At 43.6% G+C, this 19,463-nt stretch overlaps 1 protein-coding gene across 2 annotated transcripts in view; it reads left to right on the top strand.

Moving 5' to 3' along the window:
* DNAH3 (dynein axonemal heavy chain 3) overlaps nucleotides 1-19,463 on the top strand; it is a 487,274-nt gene that overhangs the window by 40,412 nt on the left and 427,399 nt on the right. For both annotated transcript variants that reach the window (XM_073647962.1, XM_073647963.1), the window contains exon 2: nucleotides 4,435-4,536. In XM_073647962.1, coding sequence (XP_073504063.1) covers nucleotides 4,435-4,536 — 102 coding nt within the window. The remainder of the gene's footprint in view (nucleotides 1-4,434; nucleotides 4,537-19,463) is intronic.

Below are 19,463 nucleotides of genomic sequence, written 5' to 3' on the forward strand. Positions count from 1 at the left end.
CTGCTGCAAGAGGGGTAACCGGCCCCCGATATCTGACTTTGTTACTTCACGTCTCAGTCAGAAAAGCCCAGAGGCTTAGTGGATCTCAGAGGGATACGGACGGAGCAGCCAACGCCACCTGTATCTCTTACACTGCGTTTATCCAGTGGGACCCGTCCTTACAACACGTTCGTACCACACGCAGTCAGGAGAAGACTTAGTGGGAGAACCTACGAAGGAGAGGAACACAGACCAGAGGGGTCTCGACAGGTGCTCCTGATCTACCTGGAAAGTGCTGAACCTCTTCCCGGTGGCCACAGTACGCCGTGAGTAGCAGAGGGAAGCTTTGCGGCTAAAAGTTCATCTGAAAGTGAGTAAAGCCCCGGATGACTTCACACACCGCCTCAGCCTATTATTTCCTGCGCGGCACTGCACCCACCATTCCTTCTCACACTGTCCTGAGGCCTGCTCCGCCTGCGGGGAGCCGTCCCATCTTAGCTGCCCCTAACACCAGCCTCAGTGGACTGTAGCAGCACTGGTGCCCATCACCGGAAACCGCAGGTGGCGTAGTCGAAAATACCACTCTTCCTGGAAAGCCGATTTTTATTTTTAATGTGATGGCCCCGGGCACGGAACGGGTCTAGGCCACGACTGCATCCCCCGTAACACCTACACTGACCCGGCTCCGAGTAACCCCCGCAGCTCAGGGTGGGCTTGAGAGCGTCACACAGTTTCATCAGAGTTTCATCAGAATTTTCGATCAAAGTTTCATCAGAGTTTCATCAGAGTTTGGTCTGAGTTTCATCAGTTTTCAATCAGAGTTTCATCAGAGTTTGGTCTGAGTTCCATCAGAGTTTGGTCTGAGTTCCATCAGAGTTCCATCAGAGTTTGGTCTGAGTTCCATCAGAGTTCCATCAGAGTTTGGTCTGAGTTCCATCAGAGTTCCATCAGAGTTTCATCAGAGTTTGGTCTGAGTTCCATCAGAGTTCCATCAGAGTTTCATCAGAGTTTGGTCTGAGTTCCATCAGAATTCCATCAGAGTTTCATACCGCCGCGAAAACGCATCGTGTGAACTTAACCTAAGAAGTGGCAGTTAACAGGAACGATGGAGATCAAGATAAGGTCTGAAAGACCAAACAAAATTTCAGCGAGAGCTGCTCGAAAGTTTGCTAGAGAGGCAAATCAGAACCCTCGCTTGACTGCAAAAGACCTTCAGAAAGATTTAGCAGACTCTGAAGTTGTGGTACATTATTCTACTGTTCAGAGACACATGCACAAATATGGCCTTCATAGAAGAGATCAGAAGAAAACCTCCCCTGTGTCCTCATCATAAAATTCAGCATCAGAAGTATACAAAAGAACATTTGAAAAAGGCTGATGCATTTTGGAAACAAATCCTGTGGACCGATGAGGTTAAAATAAAACTCTTTGGCCACAATGATCAAAGGTATGTGTGGAGAAAAAAGGGCACAGAATTTCAGGAAAAGTACATCTTAACCATTAAGCTTGGGGATGGATCATGCTTTGGGGTTGTGTTGCAACCAATGGCAAGGGGAACATTTCACGGGTAGAGGAAATAATGGATTCAATGAAATTTCCACAAATTCTTGATGCAAACGTAACACCATCTGTAAAAAAAAAAGCTGAAGTTGAAAAGAGGATGGCTTCACAAATGGATAATATTCCTAAACACAAGTCAAAATCCACAATAGACTACCTCAAATGGCGCAAGCTGAAGGTTTTACAATGGCCTTCACAGTCCCCTGATTTGAACATCATTGAAAATCTGTGGCTAGAGCTCAAAATAGCAGTGCATGCAAGACGACCCTAGAATCTCACAGAACTAGAAGAATTTTCCAAGGAAGAATGGATGAAAATCCCTCAAACAAGAATTGAAAGACTCTTGTCTGGCTACAAAAAGCATTTACAAGCTGTGATACTTTCAAAATGGGGAGTTACTAGGTACTAACCATGCAGGGTGTCCAATCTTTTTTCCTTGGCCCATTTTCCTTTTTGTAATTTTTAAAATGTAAAAGATGAAAATATATTTGTATTTTTTTCCTAAAGTACCAAAGAACTGTGTCATCTTTAACTTTAGGCCTTTTAGAGATCATTTCATCTACAACTTGCTTAACTGTTCACAATAACAGTACTTTTGACCAGGGGTGCCCAAACTTTTACATGCCACTGTATATAGGAGCAGAAGCCGACGACCTCTCCATCGCTTGACATTTCTCATACATTCACTTCCTAACTCCTCAGCATACTATTTATTTCCCATAAGCAAATAACATCAGTAAATTCATGTTCATGTTGATAAGCCTTTGATGTGTCTGTCGATTGACGTCAATCCCGGTGAATACATGAAAGGCATGCGTATCTAAGTAAGAGCACTCAAGAATTGACTATTCGTTGATACCTCAAGAATGTCAGGAGAAATAAATTGATATCTCCCTAAGGCATGATGGTGCTGCCGTGTACTTTTGTTACTCAGATTTCTTTCATATGCGTAGTACATAAAGTTTGTCTTAGTTTTATAATGTACAAATAGACAAGTCTGATCAAATACTTGAAACGCCAAATTCGCTAACCGCCGGTGACAGCCTCAACACTGTTTTTTACCCTCCAACTATTCTGATGATTGATATAGAGAGCAAGAAGATACGGAGATGCACTTTCAGTTATTGAGGATTTTAGAATAAGGGCACAGTCAGATGGCCATATAACACTGACGAGGATCGCATCCTAATACTCAGACTGGCTGGCAACTCTCCTGACCCGAACTTGACAGCCTCTATTTCTTTGCAGCTGTCACGCTTGTGTCAGGAGAGTCGATGGCCAGTCTGAGCATTGTGATGTGATTGTCGTCCGTCTTATACGGCCGTCTGACTGTGCGCTAATAGTTTTTGTGCCATTTCTTGTACCCTTTACGAAGTCATATAGAGAGCCCAGAACTAGTTCCAAGTCTGCCATGGGGTGGGCCTAACGTCTTAGGTCTTGCCAGGGTCAGGATATAGTAGGATGCCTAACTGCAATAAAGATGTATTACAATGTATGATACCAGCAATCACATGGTCCCCTAGTAGACTGAAAAAACAATTAAAAATGTTTATATAATGAGAAAAGAAGTAATAATAAAAAAAAAACATAAAAACACTTTTCCTGCTGTACTGTTTAATTGTCACGCCAGGTGTAAGTGCAACACAGAGGGAAAAGGGAGGAGGAGCCCAGACACTAGGGAAATGGGGACGTGGAGACCTCCTAGTCTGATCTAGCATCACCGTGTCTCAATTAACGTCCCTATATAGCCTCCTCAGCTATCGTCGATCGCGTGTCTTGCCCTACTTTCCCTGGCGTAAGGTTACGGCTAGGGATTGAAGGAGATGAGCACTAGTCAACCTCCACTAAAACTCTATAGACAACAAGAGTAGACAAAACAGGGGAAAATGGCTTAGCTTTAGATGAACTCCAAATATGCACATGGCCTCAAGCTCCAGAGAGGACGAGGTACTGCTCCTGCTAAGCTTCACAAGTTGAAATGAATATAACCGGCGACGCCCTCTCAGACACACCAGGTATATATACACCCAGGCCAGAGAGCAAATTAGCAACAGAGAGGTAGTTGCTCGGTCCTAAAGACAGCCTCCTATCTAAGCAGCTGTCTGCAATGCCAAACGTGGAGATCGCCTGCAACCCACTGCAGGGCGACTGTCTGTCACCTCTGACACACCCGTGACAGTAATATATATAAGCAGTAAAAACACTGCATATATTTGGTATCACCATGTCAGTAATGACCTATTATGTCGTACTAGGCGGGTGCCCGATTAGGTAAATTATAGCATCATAGTTATAACTTCCAGGCCTACGGAGTGTGCATCACATAGGTCTTGGTCAGTCTTGGCTGGGTGTGTGTGTTTTACCTTGGTTCACCTTTTTTTTTGTTGGAATAGTATATGATCCAAATTTGTCAGTAAAAGTTCTTCTGGCAAGTTTGTGGTGTGCTGTTTTCCTTGTTCATGGCTTCGCTGTATCCTGGGAAGCCCACCCCGGTACTTGGTCTACACGGTCACAGACCAGTCTGCAAAGTATTGAAATATTTTTTTTTACTTTACATCGTGATTTATTGTTAAGTTACATTACAGCTCAATATATTTGGGACTATATAATAAAAGTGTTGATTCCATTATTTAACATTAATTTTTTTTTCAAAGTCAGTAACTTACAAAGCTATTTTCTATAATGAAATCCCAAACATGTCCACAATATTGAAACCATATATTAAGAAGTGGAGAATTTTCATTATCTGTTTTAGTTATTGCTTTCATTATATTTTTATGTTTTTCAGGTTATAAAGTTTTATTATTCTTGATAATAAATTGCTAACAAATTATTGTATTTTATTTCATATGGTGACTTTACCTTTCCCAGTAATAATTGTATTCACTTTTTTAGTTGAAGGTGGACTCTGAACACTACATGAGTCAGTCCAGTAATTTGCCAGGATTACCTCCTCTGCCTGCAGCACCGACAAGAGAACCTTCAGAGCTGTACCAGGTATGTCAGTAGGGTGAAAGCACTCAAAAAGCACCAAGTACATTTTCAGACAGATTATGCTTTTGTTTTTTCAATAGATTATGGACAGATTCTATCAAATTTTTAGTACTAAGACGTAAAAAAAATTTAATGAAAACATAAAATATGAGGCCCCATTTTATCTTTATTAACCTGATAACTCAACTTTTATTGAATTTGATACCCCTTTTGCCTAAAGTTTTTTGGTACTCAGCTGCTCTAGTGGAGGTGTGGGGGACTTGGGGGCATTATACTGTATGAGGGGCCTATGGAGGCATCATAATATGTGGGTGAGGGTGACTGTGGGGATCATACTGTGTGTCTGGGGGTGTCATTTTGGGGGCATCATTTTGGGAGGCTATGGTGGCATCATAATATGTAGGTGGGAAGATAACTGGGGCGTTCATACTCTGTGTGAGGGAGGGTGTCATTATGGAGGCATTATACAATGTGGGAAACTGTAGGGGCATCATACTATGTGGGGGGACTGAAGGGGTATCATACTGTGTGTGGTAGGGCATAATACTGTGTTGGGGGCACTGCAGGGACTTAACAGTGTGTGGGTGAACTGTGGGGGGTCACTGTAGGGGACATCATACAGTGTGAGGGGGAAACTGATAGGGCACTATATTTTGTTGAGGAGCACTGTGGGGAGATCATACTATTTTGAAAGCACTGTGGCAGCCTCATATTCTCTTGGGACACAGTGCGAGCATCATACTTTGCTGGGGGCACTATGGGGTTATCATACTGTGAGGGGTCATTGTAGGGGACATCATACAGCGTGAGGGGGAAACTGGTGGGGCATCATATTGTGTTGAGGAGCATTGTTTGGACATTATACTATTTTGAGAGCACTGTGGCAACCTGATAGTCTGTTGGGACATAGTGGGGGCATCATACTTTGCTCGGGGCACTGTGGAGTTATTATACTTTATGTGTGTGTGGAGGCAAAATGTGCAGGTAATTTACAGTGGTGGGTATCATACTCTGTGTGGGGTAGGCATTTTGGGGTGCATCATACTATGTGGGGGACATGAAATGGGAATTGTTGTGGGTTAGAACACTAAGGGGGTTCAGTAGGGGCATGATTTCTATGCACATGCCACAATACATGTCCCTATTTTTAAAAAGTCAGGCACCTTCTCGATTTCACAAAAACTTCTGAGTTCTAAACAATGACCCTGATCGCAGGATGGAGGCAAACGCTATGCCGCTCTCCTGAAAATGAGTTAAAATACCGCACTAAATTATTCATTGAGTCTGAAGAGATAATTATTCAACTGGTAAAGCAAAGTGAAAAGCTATTGTTCACCAGCACAACAGCACTTAGGATCGCGGCTGATGGGTATCATTAATGCATTACAGGAGCTGCTGCCAAAAATGAGGACTTAATAGCAGCGGCATCATAGAACATAAGCTGTTCTCATAGGGATGGATATCACCTACACACCAAGAAATGTGAGGACAGCTGGAGTTAGCACGCTCCTGGCAGAAAAACCTATTGGGAATGTGCAGATAAACGGATCGAAACGATGAAAACAGAATGGTTAATCTATACGAGTGTTGTCTATCTTTTTTAAGACATCTGAGAGATCTGTGGCTTTTACTCTATTTAGGAACGAAAGCCTTTTGTTGCATCGAGCTTTGTTATCTTAACGAAAAATTCAAAGTATAAAATACACAAAAGAAAAATTACAATTAACTTTTTAGCGTCAGAATCGTAAGAAATATACGAAGAATTCTGCTTCTGCTCATACGCGATACTGAATGATTAAGATGTTTTGAACATTTTGTTTCTGTTTTTTTATCGCTTGCATATAATTAACTTGTCTATCATCCTGTGATTTCCTTTCTTCCACTATTTTTCCTTCTCGGTGTTGTGATTTAAATATTGAGAAGTGCTTAATTTGGTCAGAATCAATCTGATGTTGTTATTGGCGCTTTTTCATTGTTAAAAGTAAAAAAAAAAAACGATAAAAAAATACAATAAACACTAAAAGAAAAATGCACCTTTTGCTGTGGATTTACGAGTGGAACACAATGGTAAAGAATTGACCTGATGATCTTTTTAACACACGAGTCAAAAATACGACATACACTGTAAGCACACTTTCTCAATAAAATGAACGGGAAGCTTGTTAGAAGCAGATTTGAAATATTTTTACATGGAATCTGCACTAAAAAAAACACATAAAAAACTGTGTGTGAACATACCCTAAGAGTTATAAGTTCTCAGGTCACAACCAGCTCACTGTTGGGTTCTCAGTTCATTCTGCAGCCATAGCAATAGACATGCACTTAAATTTGTACATATAATGACTACTCACTCACTATCAATATTCTGGCCATTTATTTCATCCCACCTCAGTTACATTAATTCCTGTTCTTCTTGGTCATGTGATCTCTACTCTGACAACAACTTGTGCTAATGTATAGTCTGTCCTCACATGCAGCTAAACATATAGGGGAAAACTTATACAACTGAGTAAAAGAAAAATAATCTTTACTTTCTATAGCAACCAATCAAAGAGTAGCTTTAATTTTGTAATCTTCTCCGGTGAAATGAAAAGTGTGCTGTGATTGGTTGCTTTTTCAGTTGGACAGTTTCATAAATCTGGCCTATTACTTCTGCTTTATATCAAAGAGCCACGATACAGTAGATGAGATAGGCAGAAGCTGCATCACATAGGGTACACACTGAGACTGTGGTGTATAAATCACATAGGGTACACCGAGACTGCTGTATATATCACATATGATACACTGAGACTGCTATATACATCACATAGGATATACTGAGACTGTGGTGTATACATCACTTAGTATTCAGTGAAACTGCTGTATATACATTACATAGGATACACTGAGACAGGTATATGCATCACATAGGATACACTGATACTGTGCTGTATACAACACATAGGAGACACCGAGACTGTGCTGTATACATCACATACTATACACTGAGACCGTGCTGTGTACATCATATAGGATTCACTGAGACTGCTGTATATATTTCGTAGGATCCACTGAGCCTGCTGTTTAGATCACATAGTTTACGCTGAAACTGTTGTATATATATCACATAGGATACACTGAGACTGTTGTATACACATCACATAGGATACATTGAGACTGCTGTATACATTACATGGGATTCACTGAGACTGTTTTTTACATCACATAATATACACTGAAATTGTTGTATATACATCACATAGGCTACACTGAGACTGCTGTATACACATCACATAGGATACATTGAGACTGCTGTATACATTACATGGGATTCACTGAGACTGTTTTTTACATCACATAATATACACTGAAACTGTTGTATATACATCACATATGATACACTGAGACTGCTGTATACATTACATAGGATTCACTGAGACTGCTGTATATATTTCGTAGGATCCACTGAGCCTGCTGTTTAGATCACATAGTTTACACTAAAACTGTTGTATATACAATACAGACCAAAAGTTTGGACACACCTTCTCGTTTAAAGATTTTTCTGTATTTTCATGACTATGAAAATTGTACATTCACACTGAAGGCATCGAAACTATGAATTAACACATGTGGAATTATATACTTAACAAAAAAGTGTGAAACAACTGAAAATATGTCTTATATTCTAGGTTCTTCAAAGTAGCCACCTTTTGCTTTGATGACTGCTTTGCACACTCTTGGCATTCTCTTGATGAGTTTCAAGAGGTAGTCACCAGAAATGGTCTTCCAACAATCTTGAAGGAGTTCCCAGAGATGCTTAGCACTTGTTGGCCCTTTTGCCTTCACTCTGCGGTCCAGCTCACCCCAAACCATCTCGATTGGGTTCAGGTCTGGTGACTGTGGAGGCCAGGTCATCTGGCATAGCACCCCATCATTTTCCTTCTAGGTCAAATAGCCCTTACACAGCCTGGAGTAGTGTTTGGGGTCATTGTCCTGTTGAAAAATAAATGATGGTCCAACTAAATGCAAAGCGGATGGAATAGCATGCCGCTGCAAGATGCTGTGGTAGCCATGCTGGTTCAGTATGCCTTCAATTTTGAATAAATCCCCAACAGTGTCACCAGCAAAGCACCCCCACACCATCACACCTCCTCCTCCATGCTTCACGGTGGGAACCAGGCATGTAGAGTCCATCCGTTCACCTTTTCTGCGTCGCACAAATACACGGTGGTTGGAACCAAAGATCTCAAATTTGGACTCATCAGACCAAAGCACTGATTTCCACTGGTCTAATGTCCATTCTTTAGCCCAAACAAGTCTCTTCTGCTTGTTGCCTGTCCTTAGCAGTGGTTTCCTAGCAGCTATTTTACCATGAAGGCCTGCTGCACAAAGTCTCCTCTTAACAGTTGTTGAAGAGATGTGTCTGCTGCTAGAACTCTGTGTGGCATTGACCTGGTCTCTAATCTGAGCTGCTGTTAACCTGCGATTTCTGAGGCTGGTGACTCGGATAAACTTATCCTCAGAAGCAGAGGTGACTCTTGGTCTTCCTTTCCTGGGGCGGTCCTCATGTGAGCCAGTTTCTTTTTAGCGCTTGATGGTTTTTGCAACTGCACTTGGGGACACTTTCAAAGTTTTCCCAATTTTTGCACTGACTGACCTTCATTTCTTAAAGTAATGATGGCCACTCGTTTTTCTTTACTTAGCTGCTTTTTTCTTGCCATAATACAAATTCTAACAGTCTATTCAGTAGGACTATCAGCTGTGTTTCCACCAGACTTCTGCACAGCACAACTGATGGTCCCAACCCCATTTATAAGGCCAGAAATCCCACTTATTAAACCTGACAGGGCACACCTGTGAAGTGAAAACTATTTCCGGTGACTACCTCTTGAAGCTCATCAAGAGAATGCCAAGAGTGTGCAAAGCAGTCATCAAAGCAAAAGGTGGCTACTTTGAAGAACCTAGAATATAAGACATATTTTCAGTTGTTTCCCACTTTTTGTTAAGTATATAATTCCACATGTGTTAATTCATAGTTTTGATGCCTTCAGTGTGAATGTGCAATTTTCATAGTCATGAAAATACAGAAAAATCTTTAAATGAGAAGGTGTATCCAAACTTTTGGTCTGTACTGTATATCACTTTGGATACACTGAAACTGTTGTATACACATCACATAGGATACATTGAGATGGCTGTATACATTACATGGGATTCACTGAGACTGTTTTTTACATCACATAATATACACTGAAACTGTTGTATATACATCACATAGGCTACACTGAGACTGCTGTATATACATCACATACTATACACTGAGACTGCTGTCTACATTACATAGGATTCACTGAGACTGCTGTATATATTTCGTAGGATCCACTGAGCCTGCTGTTTAGATCACATAGTTTACGCTGAAACTGTTGTATATATATGACTTAGGATACACTGAGACTGTTGTATACACATCACATAGGATACATTGAGACTGCTGTATACATTACATGGGATTCACTGAGACTGTTTTTATATCACATAATATACACTGAAACTGCTGTATATGCATCACATAGGATGCATTGAGGGTGTGCTGTATGCATCAGGGGGCAGCAGCTCTATATCACTAATATGTTACTGGTTGCCATTAGATAGGAGCAAAATGAGACTATGTAACTATGGCATCTTGGAAAATGTAGTCTGCACTAGGGGAACCACATCAGAGGGGAAGAAAGAATCAAGATGGCAGACAACCCAGACACAGCACATCAACTAGAACAGGTATAAGGCATCCAGAAAAAAAAATGCATGGACTGGCTGTATGAGGCTTTGTTTTATGTGGGACAAATTGTATTGGTAATTGTGTTTTTAGTGCTGGTTTGGGGTACATATACTGTACTTTAACATGTAGTTTATGTATTTTTTTGCTATGAAAAATTAGAAAAAAAGTAGCTTTTGATTTCATTTCTCTTTATTTCTATTTTTACTGTTCAAACTTCACTCCAAATAATATACCGTAGATAGTTGAATGAATTTTTGGGGTTATTACGGTTGTATGGACACCTAATAAGTGTAGATCTTTTTTGTGTGTTTTCTGTATACATTAAAATGTATTATGGATGAACATAGTATTTTTTCATATTTTAGCTGAGGGGACTTTTCATTTTTGTATTATATTTTTTTATTATTTTTTCCCAGATGCTTTATATAAATTTCTAAAACAATTTTTCCTCAAGAATTAAAAATATCTCTGGAGTATTCAACAAAAGAAGAAAGGAAGGATATATTGGATTCCTATTCACAAATAGAACTTCCTCGGCTTTCACACTTTTACTAAATCAAGCAATAATGATTGCACGTGAGGAGCTAATTGCATTTCGCTGATCTTCGTTTAGTTGTACTGTATCCATGACTTTGGAATGTGTGACTGTATAGGCCCATACTTAAATAAATCTAAGGACCCATATTCTCATATCTAATTAAATAAAACACCACACTGCATGACGTTGAATATAATGGCCACAGCAGCCTCATTTTATTGGATAAATCAAAACAAAATATATAACATTAAAATGACATTAATTACCTATCAATATGCATACATAGCATAACCACCAGAAAGGAGGGTGGAATTGAAGGTTCAAAATTATTTTTCTTTAACCGTAACTAACAGTGCCTTCACACCACCCTCAGCCCCAATGCACTGGCTTGAGGGCACCCGGCTGATTGTTGCCGATACTATAGTGTCCCACTGAGACCTTGCCCAGTAGGAACCCACTTACATTTCTGTAAGAACCTTGAAACATATGGGAGTCACCCATCATGGACCTTGTCTTTCCCCGTTCTCAGTGCAATCAATCTCCAAAAACTCCCCTCCATTACTGCCACAGCAAGCAGGCATGACCGTTATGCGTGCGAGTACCACCACAAACACAAGGTCTTCTCAATCCCTTCCATCAGACAAAAAGACCAACTATCTACATCAATCGTATTCGAATGAATTCCATCTGACCTCAGAAATTTCCAAGAAGGAACTTCCAAATTACAGTGCCGTACCACCACCCCCCATGGCGTGTGGTGAAACGGGACACCTCCTCGTTGACTTTGCTGCAGGTCTTGTTCATCCTTTCGACTGACCGCTCATGATTCCATGAAATGCATGCAACGATGTCACACCAAATGAGTACAACACCCGGGTAGGGAGACAAGAGCCTAAGGCATTCGTACTTGATGCCACGGATCAGCTTCCTTGAAGCTCTGGTGTCCAAATCATTCTCGCCCACATGAAGTACCAACAAATCTGGAGGGCTGTCAAAAGTAATATGAAAATGCAATTCTGGTATTACCTTGCTCCACCGCAATCTCCTGGTACCGATCCATTGTACCAACACAGTGTCTGTGGAGAGACCTAATTGGCATCCTGCTGGTGTTGCGTTAACCTACAGCAAACCCCGATTAACATAAGAATGACCTAATACCCAGACCAAAAGACGGGCTCCTGAAACACAATAAAAAGGGGAGGAGGGGGAGTGAAAAATATAATGGATTCAATGTGTAAAGAAACCACAAACCTCTTTATAACATGTGTGGTCTGATGTACGACTGATATCTGGCAGACTCCCAGCCACCAATCTTGTGCACTACATTAACCCCTAAACCCCAGCTTGCCGCTTCATTTGCATTGCCAATTCAAAAAGAATAGGATCCAAATTCTGCACCGTTCAAGCCACACTTTGACAAACAGCGCTGAAATATTATCACAAACTGATAAATCGAAAAAAACAGACCCATCCTGATGTATTAAAAAAGAACTCAGAGTAGAACCCCTAAATGCCAAAACTCATCTCACTTGACACTCATAAGTGCCTTTTACTCCCCACTGTTCCACTAGACATCCTTTACCAGCTGGATCAGTCTTAGAGCGCCTCAAATAACATTGCACAACATCCTCTTCACATGATACATCCTTAAACGAAAAACCACCATGACACTTAACATTCTTACTTACAATCTCGTCCACCCGAAATGCACCAAAAACGGCAAAACAAAAGCTGTCTCAAATAAACGACATTGATACTCCAACTTACCTCTTTAAGACAGTCTAGTAGCTGACCCAACATTTGAAAATATTCGGGATGCCGCTAATCCCTTACTGTATGATTTTTACAAAAAGCTTTCAACGCTTGGCTTACCAGGAAATCCTTCTTATTATCCTTCCATCTCAACAATTTGAAGAAAAAGTCCAACCCTGCTATTCTACCAGATACTACAACAAACTATAAACCATCCTCAAATGCCCTGCCAATCATATGCAACAACAGACGGTCAGCCTCCAATACTTGCTCCTCGCCCGAATCCTCAAGTTCCTGCCAAAGATGCCATGCCGAAACATACCTATCTCAAGTGTCTGGTGTGACCGAACTTCTCACCAACCTCAAAGCTGAACAGAAACCAGGTCACACAACCAAAGGGGACATTCGGTTTCTAGCTGGTCCGTGTCCGGCGCCAACTTCTGAAACCAGTCCCACTAGAAACGAGACAACGCATCAGCTATTGAATTCTGTACACCAGGCACATGAGCGGCAATCCTTGGAACAGCCATCACATGTCCTCCACGACGATCGCCATCACTCTCGTCACTGCTGGATGGAATTTTGAACTCTTCTTCTGAGGCAGACTCAGGCTTGGGGACTTTGCCAGGCATAGTCAATCCACCGCTTGACCTAGACCTGCTGCCGGGAATACTGCGTTGCCTGAGAAGGTATACACGTTCTTTTCCGGTCCTCTGTAGTCTTTTTTGCCCACGTCAAGCTCATATTTTTTGAACTGCAGGGCATCATAAATAAAAGATTGTTTGTAAGGAGTGAGTTTGGCTTTATATAATGTTGCCCATAGTTGGGGCAGCATTAAGGGTGTTATCCACCTTTCGGGCCATTTTTTTTTACTTAAGTACATGTAATTGAAGCTAAAAATAATTTTTGCATTTGGACTTCGTTAAAAATTTAGCATCATTTACCTTCTATAGCCTCTTTGTTGCACTGTCTATTGCTGGCTGCAGAATGAGTTATATGAGAAGCCATCAGTTAGCCCGCTTTGTCGGTCTGATGGGAAGTTTGCAATCCTTAGGCTATGTTCACACATATTGTGTTTTTCAGCGTTTTCATGCAAATTTTCAGCTGTGTTTTGCAGTACCAGCAAAGTCTATGAGAAACCAGAATTCTCTGTTCACACATCATGTCTTTTTTGTTGTTGCATATTTTGTGCCTTGGTTGGGTTTTTGGAAAGTAGAGCATGTCACTTCTTTCAGCGTAATGGGTGGTGGAAAAAAACGCTGAAAAAACGCAAAATTTGCATTAGCGTTTTTTCAGCATTTTTGATGGCAAAATAGAATAGGGTTCTTTTTTTTCACAGAACGTTATGTACGTGCATAAATGGAGACAGAAGGACAGTGAAAAAAACGCTGAAAAAATGCATAAACAAACTCAGATTTGTGACATAAAAAAAGCCCAACATGTGTGAACATAGCCTGACTCTGTAGGTGCCATCATCATGCTCATTGACAACCGGCTTTCCGCAGTAAGGCAGCGGGGAGCCATCTGTCAATCATTATGACATCGGCAGTCACGTCCCGTCAAGAGAGTCACGTCCCATCAAGAGAGCAGAGGAGAAGAGAAGCCACTGCTCTGTTGACGTGACCTCAGCAGAAGCCTCAGAATCGCCAACAGGAGTGGTTTATGACCAACCAGCCTGTTAGTTCTTCAGCCTATAGTAAAAAAAATTATAATCCTGGATAACCCCTTTAAATTTTCAGGGAAACAAAGATAGTTTAAAAGATAAACCATGCAAAATGAAAATAAAAAAAAATGTTACTTTTTTAGCTCCAAATGTCCCTAAAGAAGGACAATTCCTTTAATCTTCCGAGTGGTTCCCATTAATCACTTAAAACAACACAATAGATCACTGTAATCCAGAGCAATTAAAATGCAGGATTTTGCCCATTCCTGCTCATCCTTAGATAAGGTTTTCCCTCTGACACTACCCAACTTTAACATGGAAGAATGATGACCTAGTGATTTGGGTTCTTCTGTTCCTCAAAGCTTCTCCGTCTTTTATTCTAACGTTTCTTCAAAGTCGGGATTACGGCACGGTCTTCTATGCTGCTCTCTTATTCACAGGCTTGTTCTTATTACTATTATTAATAAAACAGGGAATGACTTGTCGGCTGGTAAATGCTTATCTTTACCATTTACAGATGTACAGCAGGGTGATCTATGGTATGGGGTGTTGAAAGCAATTTTTTTCCAAATTGGTCTCTGGGGGATAATGAGAAGACTGTAGGAACTTTAACCAAAGGGAAAAGTAAACCGTATTGTATTTTGTACAAATCTGTCATTTCTTAGAGCACAAAGCATGTCGCTTTGACTTCAGAATGTAATACTTTGATCGATATTCTCTGCTTATGTTTTGATGCCTGATAGAAGGATCACAGAAGGGTGGTTAAGGTGACTTGTGCTGCCCATATGTCCTAAATGTAAAATAATCACATGGGATTCACAACACACATAGATGACCTATTTTATTCATCAGTCAACTCACACATGAAAGAAAAGTACATGCTAATGAAAGAAGTATAGAGGTTTTCCAAGAAAGGTCATTGATGGCTTATTCACATTGGATCAATGGAATCTGATCAGATCGAACCCTAGGGAGATTCACATATCAGCAAAATAATAGGGGCTATGGGTCTTACTGGAACACAAATAAAAAGCAAGGACCTCATAACCAAGGAACAAGGCAGCTTGGTGTTTGTTTCCCCTTTTATGCCATTTCTCTGACACTTTGGCCAATTCTACAATCTCTTATTTGCTGACAATGCAGTTCCCATATAGACAATGCAGGGAGATGTAGAAAAATCTCTAGGCACCAGTGTGTGAATTTTACAAAGTTCTAAACCTGCGGCTGTGTAGGATAATTCAGGTGGTGCAATGCTTAACACAAAGTTCGAAGATAAATAGGACAGCAGCACTCACCATATCCATAGGCTAAAAGTCCTTTATTTCATGTAGAATTGGACATCAGGTACAACGGTGTTTCATAAAAGCAGGGGAGATGTAATGCACACGCCCGGACTGACTGGCGTGTGCATGTTTATGTAGTGATTCCACTGTGCAATGAACCGGAGAGTGCCTGGAGGGGCGTAACTAAGTATCTGCCCGATCCGACCAAGGTCGCACGACGGCATACGACGCCAGTGCACCAGGGAGGAACCGAGCAGAGGAACCAGGGTCTACTCCAGGTCAGACTCCGGACACGGCTGTTGACCCACACCGGGGAATACAGGAACAGGCAGACTAGAGTGCAGGCTGGGTAGGGTCCAGTACAGACTGGGAGACAAAAGCGAAACCGCAGACGCGGTGGACAGAGCTGAGCAAAGCGAAAACCGCAGACGCGGTGGACAGAGCTGAGCAAAGTGAAAACCGCAGACGCGGTGGACAGAGCTGAGCAAAGCGAAAACCGCAGACGCGGTGGGGACAGGGCTCTGTACACACGGAACAGACTAGAAGGGAAAGGCAGAACCAGATACCCACAGGGTACTTGCAGAGAAGTAGCGAGTGGACCACAAACTCACAAACGGAAGTACAGTGACAACGAGCAGGAGTTAGGTACGAGTTCAGACTCTGCAGAAAAAGGGAAAGTACGGACATAGAGAAAAACAAAACAGGCTAGGAGAGTATTCAGACAAGAACAAACACAGCAGCAAGATACAGGAGCGGGTACACACAGGCCTGGAAATACAGCCTCCAGGATAGGCAGAAGACAACAGGCTAGAAGATAATACAGACAGGACACAGTTCAGACATGGGAACTGATACCGAAGGCAGGAAACATAAACGGGACCTGGCATATCAGTGACCAAAGGCCAACTGACAGAACACAATGCTCAGGCAGGGATTCATTGGAGCAGCTGGGTTAAATACCAGATGGCAGACAGCAATAGGCTGAGGACGCACAAGGGGTGTGTCTGCAGCAGGTACAAAAAGCAGGAAGTGATCGGGCGCCGCCCTTAAGCAGCAGACACAGAGGCAAACAGACAGCATGGAGGGAAGCCAGGCTAGCAAACTGGACTGGAGATCAAGTGCGCGCTCTTGCACAGTGGGAGATGGACCACTATGCAAGGACGCCGCCAGGTATGCTACAGTACCCCCCCCCCTTACGCCCCCTCTTCTTCAGGCCTGCCAGAATGTTCCGCAGGGAATTCGAGGGCCAATCCTTTACTTCAAGGAGATCACTTCCACTGTCCACCGGAAAAACTGGTCTGCTCTGGGTAGCTAGGATGCTACCTCCTATCCAGCCATCCTCAGCAACAGACGAAACGGGTGGAGTGCCAGGAATAGCACACAAGGAAGTCTCTCTCCACTTATTATCAGGTAGCACCCCAGAGGGTTCAGGAGACAACTGGAAGCCCTCCGACGGGTTGGAGGGGTGCAGAGACTCGGGGGTAACCTCTGCTTCGGGGTACATCTTGTCAAGCTCACAGGATGAAATGGGCGAGGTATCAGGTACAAGGTGTAGAAAAGTCACTGTCTCTTTGTTATCAGGTGGTACCCCGGAGGATTCAGGAAACAACTGGGGGTCCTCCGCTGGGTCGGAAGAGTGCAGAGACTCGGGGGTAACCTCTGCTTCGGAGTACACTAGGTCGGACTCACTGGAAGAAGCGGGCGAGGTATCAGGTACCGAGTATAGGAGAGTCTCTGTCCATTCGCTATCAGGTAGCACCCCGAAGGGTTCAGGAGACAACTGGAGGTCCTCCGCCTGGTCGGAGGGGTGTAGAGACTCGGGGATAACCTCTGCTTCGGAGTACACTAGGTCGGACTCACTGGAAGAAGCGGGCGAGGTATCAGGTACAGAGTATAGGAGAGTCTCTGTCCATTTGCTATCAGGTAGCACCCCGAAGGGTTCAGGAGACAACTGGAGGTCCTCCGCCTGGTCGGAGGGGTGTAGAGACTCGGGGGTAACCTCTGCTTCGGAGTACACTAGGTCGGACTCACTGAATGAAGCGGGCGAGGTATCAGATCCAGGATATAGGAAAGTCTCTGTCCATTCACCACCAGGTGGCACCCCGAAGGGTTCTGGAGACAACTGGAGGTCCTCCGCCTGGTCGGAGGGGTGTAGAGACTCGGGGGTAACCTCTGCTTCGGAGTACACTAGGTTGGACTCACTGGACGAAGCGAGCAAGGTATCAGGTACAGAGTATAGGAGAGTCTCTGTCCTTTCGATTCCAGGTAGCACCCCGAAGGGCTCAGGAGACAACTGGAGGTCCTCCACCAGGTCGGAGGGGTGAAGAGACTCATGGGTAACCTCTGCTTCGGAGTACACTAGGTCGGACTCACTGGATGAAGCAGCCGAGGTATCAGGTACCGAGTATAGGAAAGTCTCTGTCCATTCGCTACCAAGTAACACCCCGAAGAGTTCAAGAGACAACTGGAGATCCTCCGCCTGATCGGAGGGGTGTAGAGACTTGGGGGTAACCTCTGCTTCGGAGAACACTAGGTCGGACTCACTGGACGAAGCGGGCGAGGTAACAGGTGCAGAGTATAGGGAAGTCTCTCTCCAATAGTCATCAAGTGGTATCCCGGGGGATTCAGGAGGCAACAGGGGGTCCTCCGGTGTGGATTCTGGGTGGGCAGCAGTCTCTTCGGGCAGGAGAACTGGTGCACTACCCACGCACATTACCTGTTGGGGCTTCTCTGGGATACAGGGAGATGAAGCTTCAGTAGGGACTTCAAGGTTAGGGTCAGGAGGTCTCAGGGAGGACAGACCCTGGCGTGACGGCTTGCCTCTACGTCTAGCACATCTGGACTGCCTCTTGAGGTTGGGAGAAGTATTCCAGAGAGTGTAGTCACCCTGTGAGGATTCTGGGTGGGCAGTAGTCTCATTGGGCTGGAGGACTATTGCGCTACCCACACACATTACCCATCGGGGCTGCTCCGGGATATTGGGAAGTGAAGCTTCAACAGGAGCCTCCGGGTTAGGATCATCGAAGACCATTAGAAAGGCCACCAGGAAGGCCATTATGTCCAGGACGATAGGATCCTGTGCGTCCCATAGGGGGGTGATCCAATTCAAGGCATCACCCGCTAGGTAAGACATCATGAATCCCACCTTAGCCCGATCTGTGGGAAAACATAGAGGGTAGAACTTGAAGTGTAGCATGCATTGCTCCACAAATGCACGACTCTGTCTTGGATCCCCATAGTAACGTGGCGGATCTGCAGGAACGAGTGCAGAAAGATCCATCTGGATGGGTGCGTAATTCGCCTGGAACTCTGCTAAGGAAAAAAAATTTTTTATTTATTTATTTTTAATGCACGTATTCGCTGGAAAACGTCTCAGAGAGCGAAGGCCGTGGGGCTCAACGGGAACCATGGCCTGAGCATGCTGTAATGCACACGCCCGGACTGACTGGCGTGTGCATGTTTATGTAGTGATTCCGCTGTGCAATGAACCGGAGAGTGCCTGGAGGGGCGTAACTAAGTATCTGCCTGATCCGACCAAGGTCGCACGACGGCATACGACGCCAGTGCACCAGGGAGGAACCGAGCAGAGGAACCAGGGTCTACTCCAGGTCAGACTCCGGACACGGCTGTTGACCCACACCGGGGAATACAGGAACAGGCAGACTAGAGTGCAGGCTGGGTAGGGTCCAGTACAGACTGGGAGACAAAAGCGAAACCGCAGACGCGGTGGACAGGGCAGAGCAAAGCGAAAACCGCAGATGCGGTGGACAGGGCAGAGCAAAGCGAAAACCGCAGACGCGGTGGACAGAGCTGAGCAAAGCGAAAACCGCAGACGCAGTGGACAGAGCTGAGCAAAGCGAAAACCGCAGACGCGGTGGACAGAGCTGAGCAAAGCGAAAAACCGCAGACACGGTGGACAGAGCTGAGCAAAGC

The sequence above is a fragment of the Phyllobates terribilis genome, unplaced genomic scaffold, assembly GCF_046119375.1.
Source record: "Phyllobates terribilis strain yellow unplaced genomic scaffold, ASM4611937v1 Scaffold_9__5_contigs__length_417890890, whole genome shotgun sequence".
In the NCBI taxonomy this organism is placed as follows: Eukaryota; Metazoa; Chordata; class Amphibia; order Anura; family Dendrobatidae; genus Phyllobates; species Phyllobates terribilis.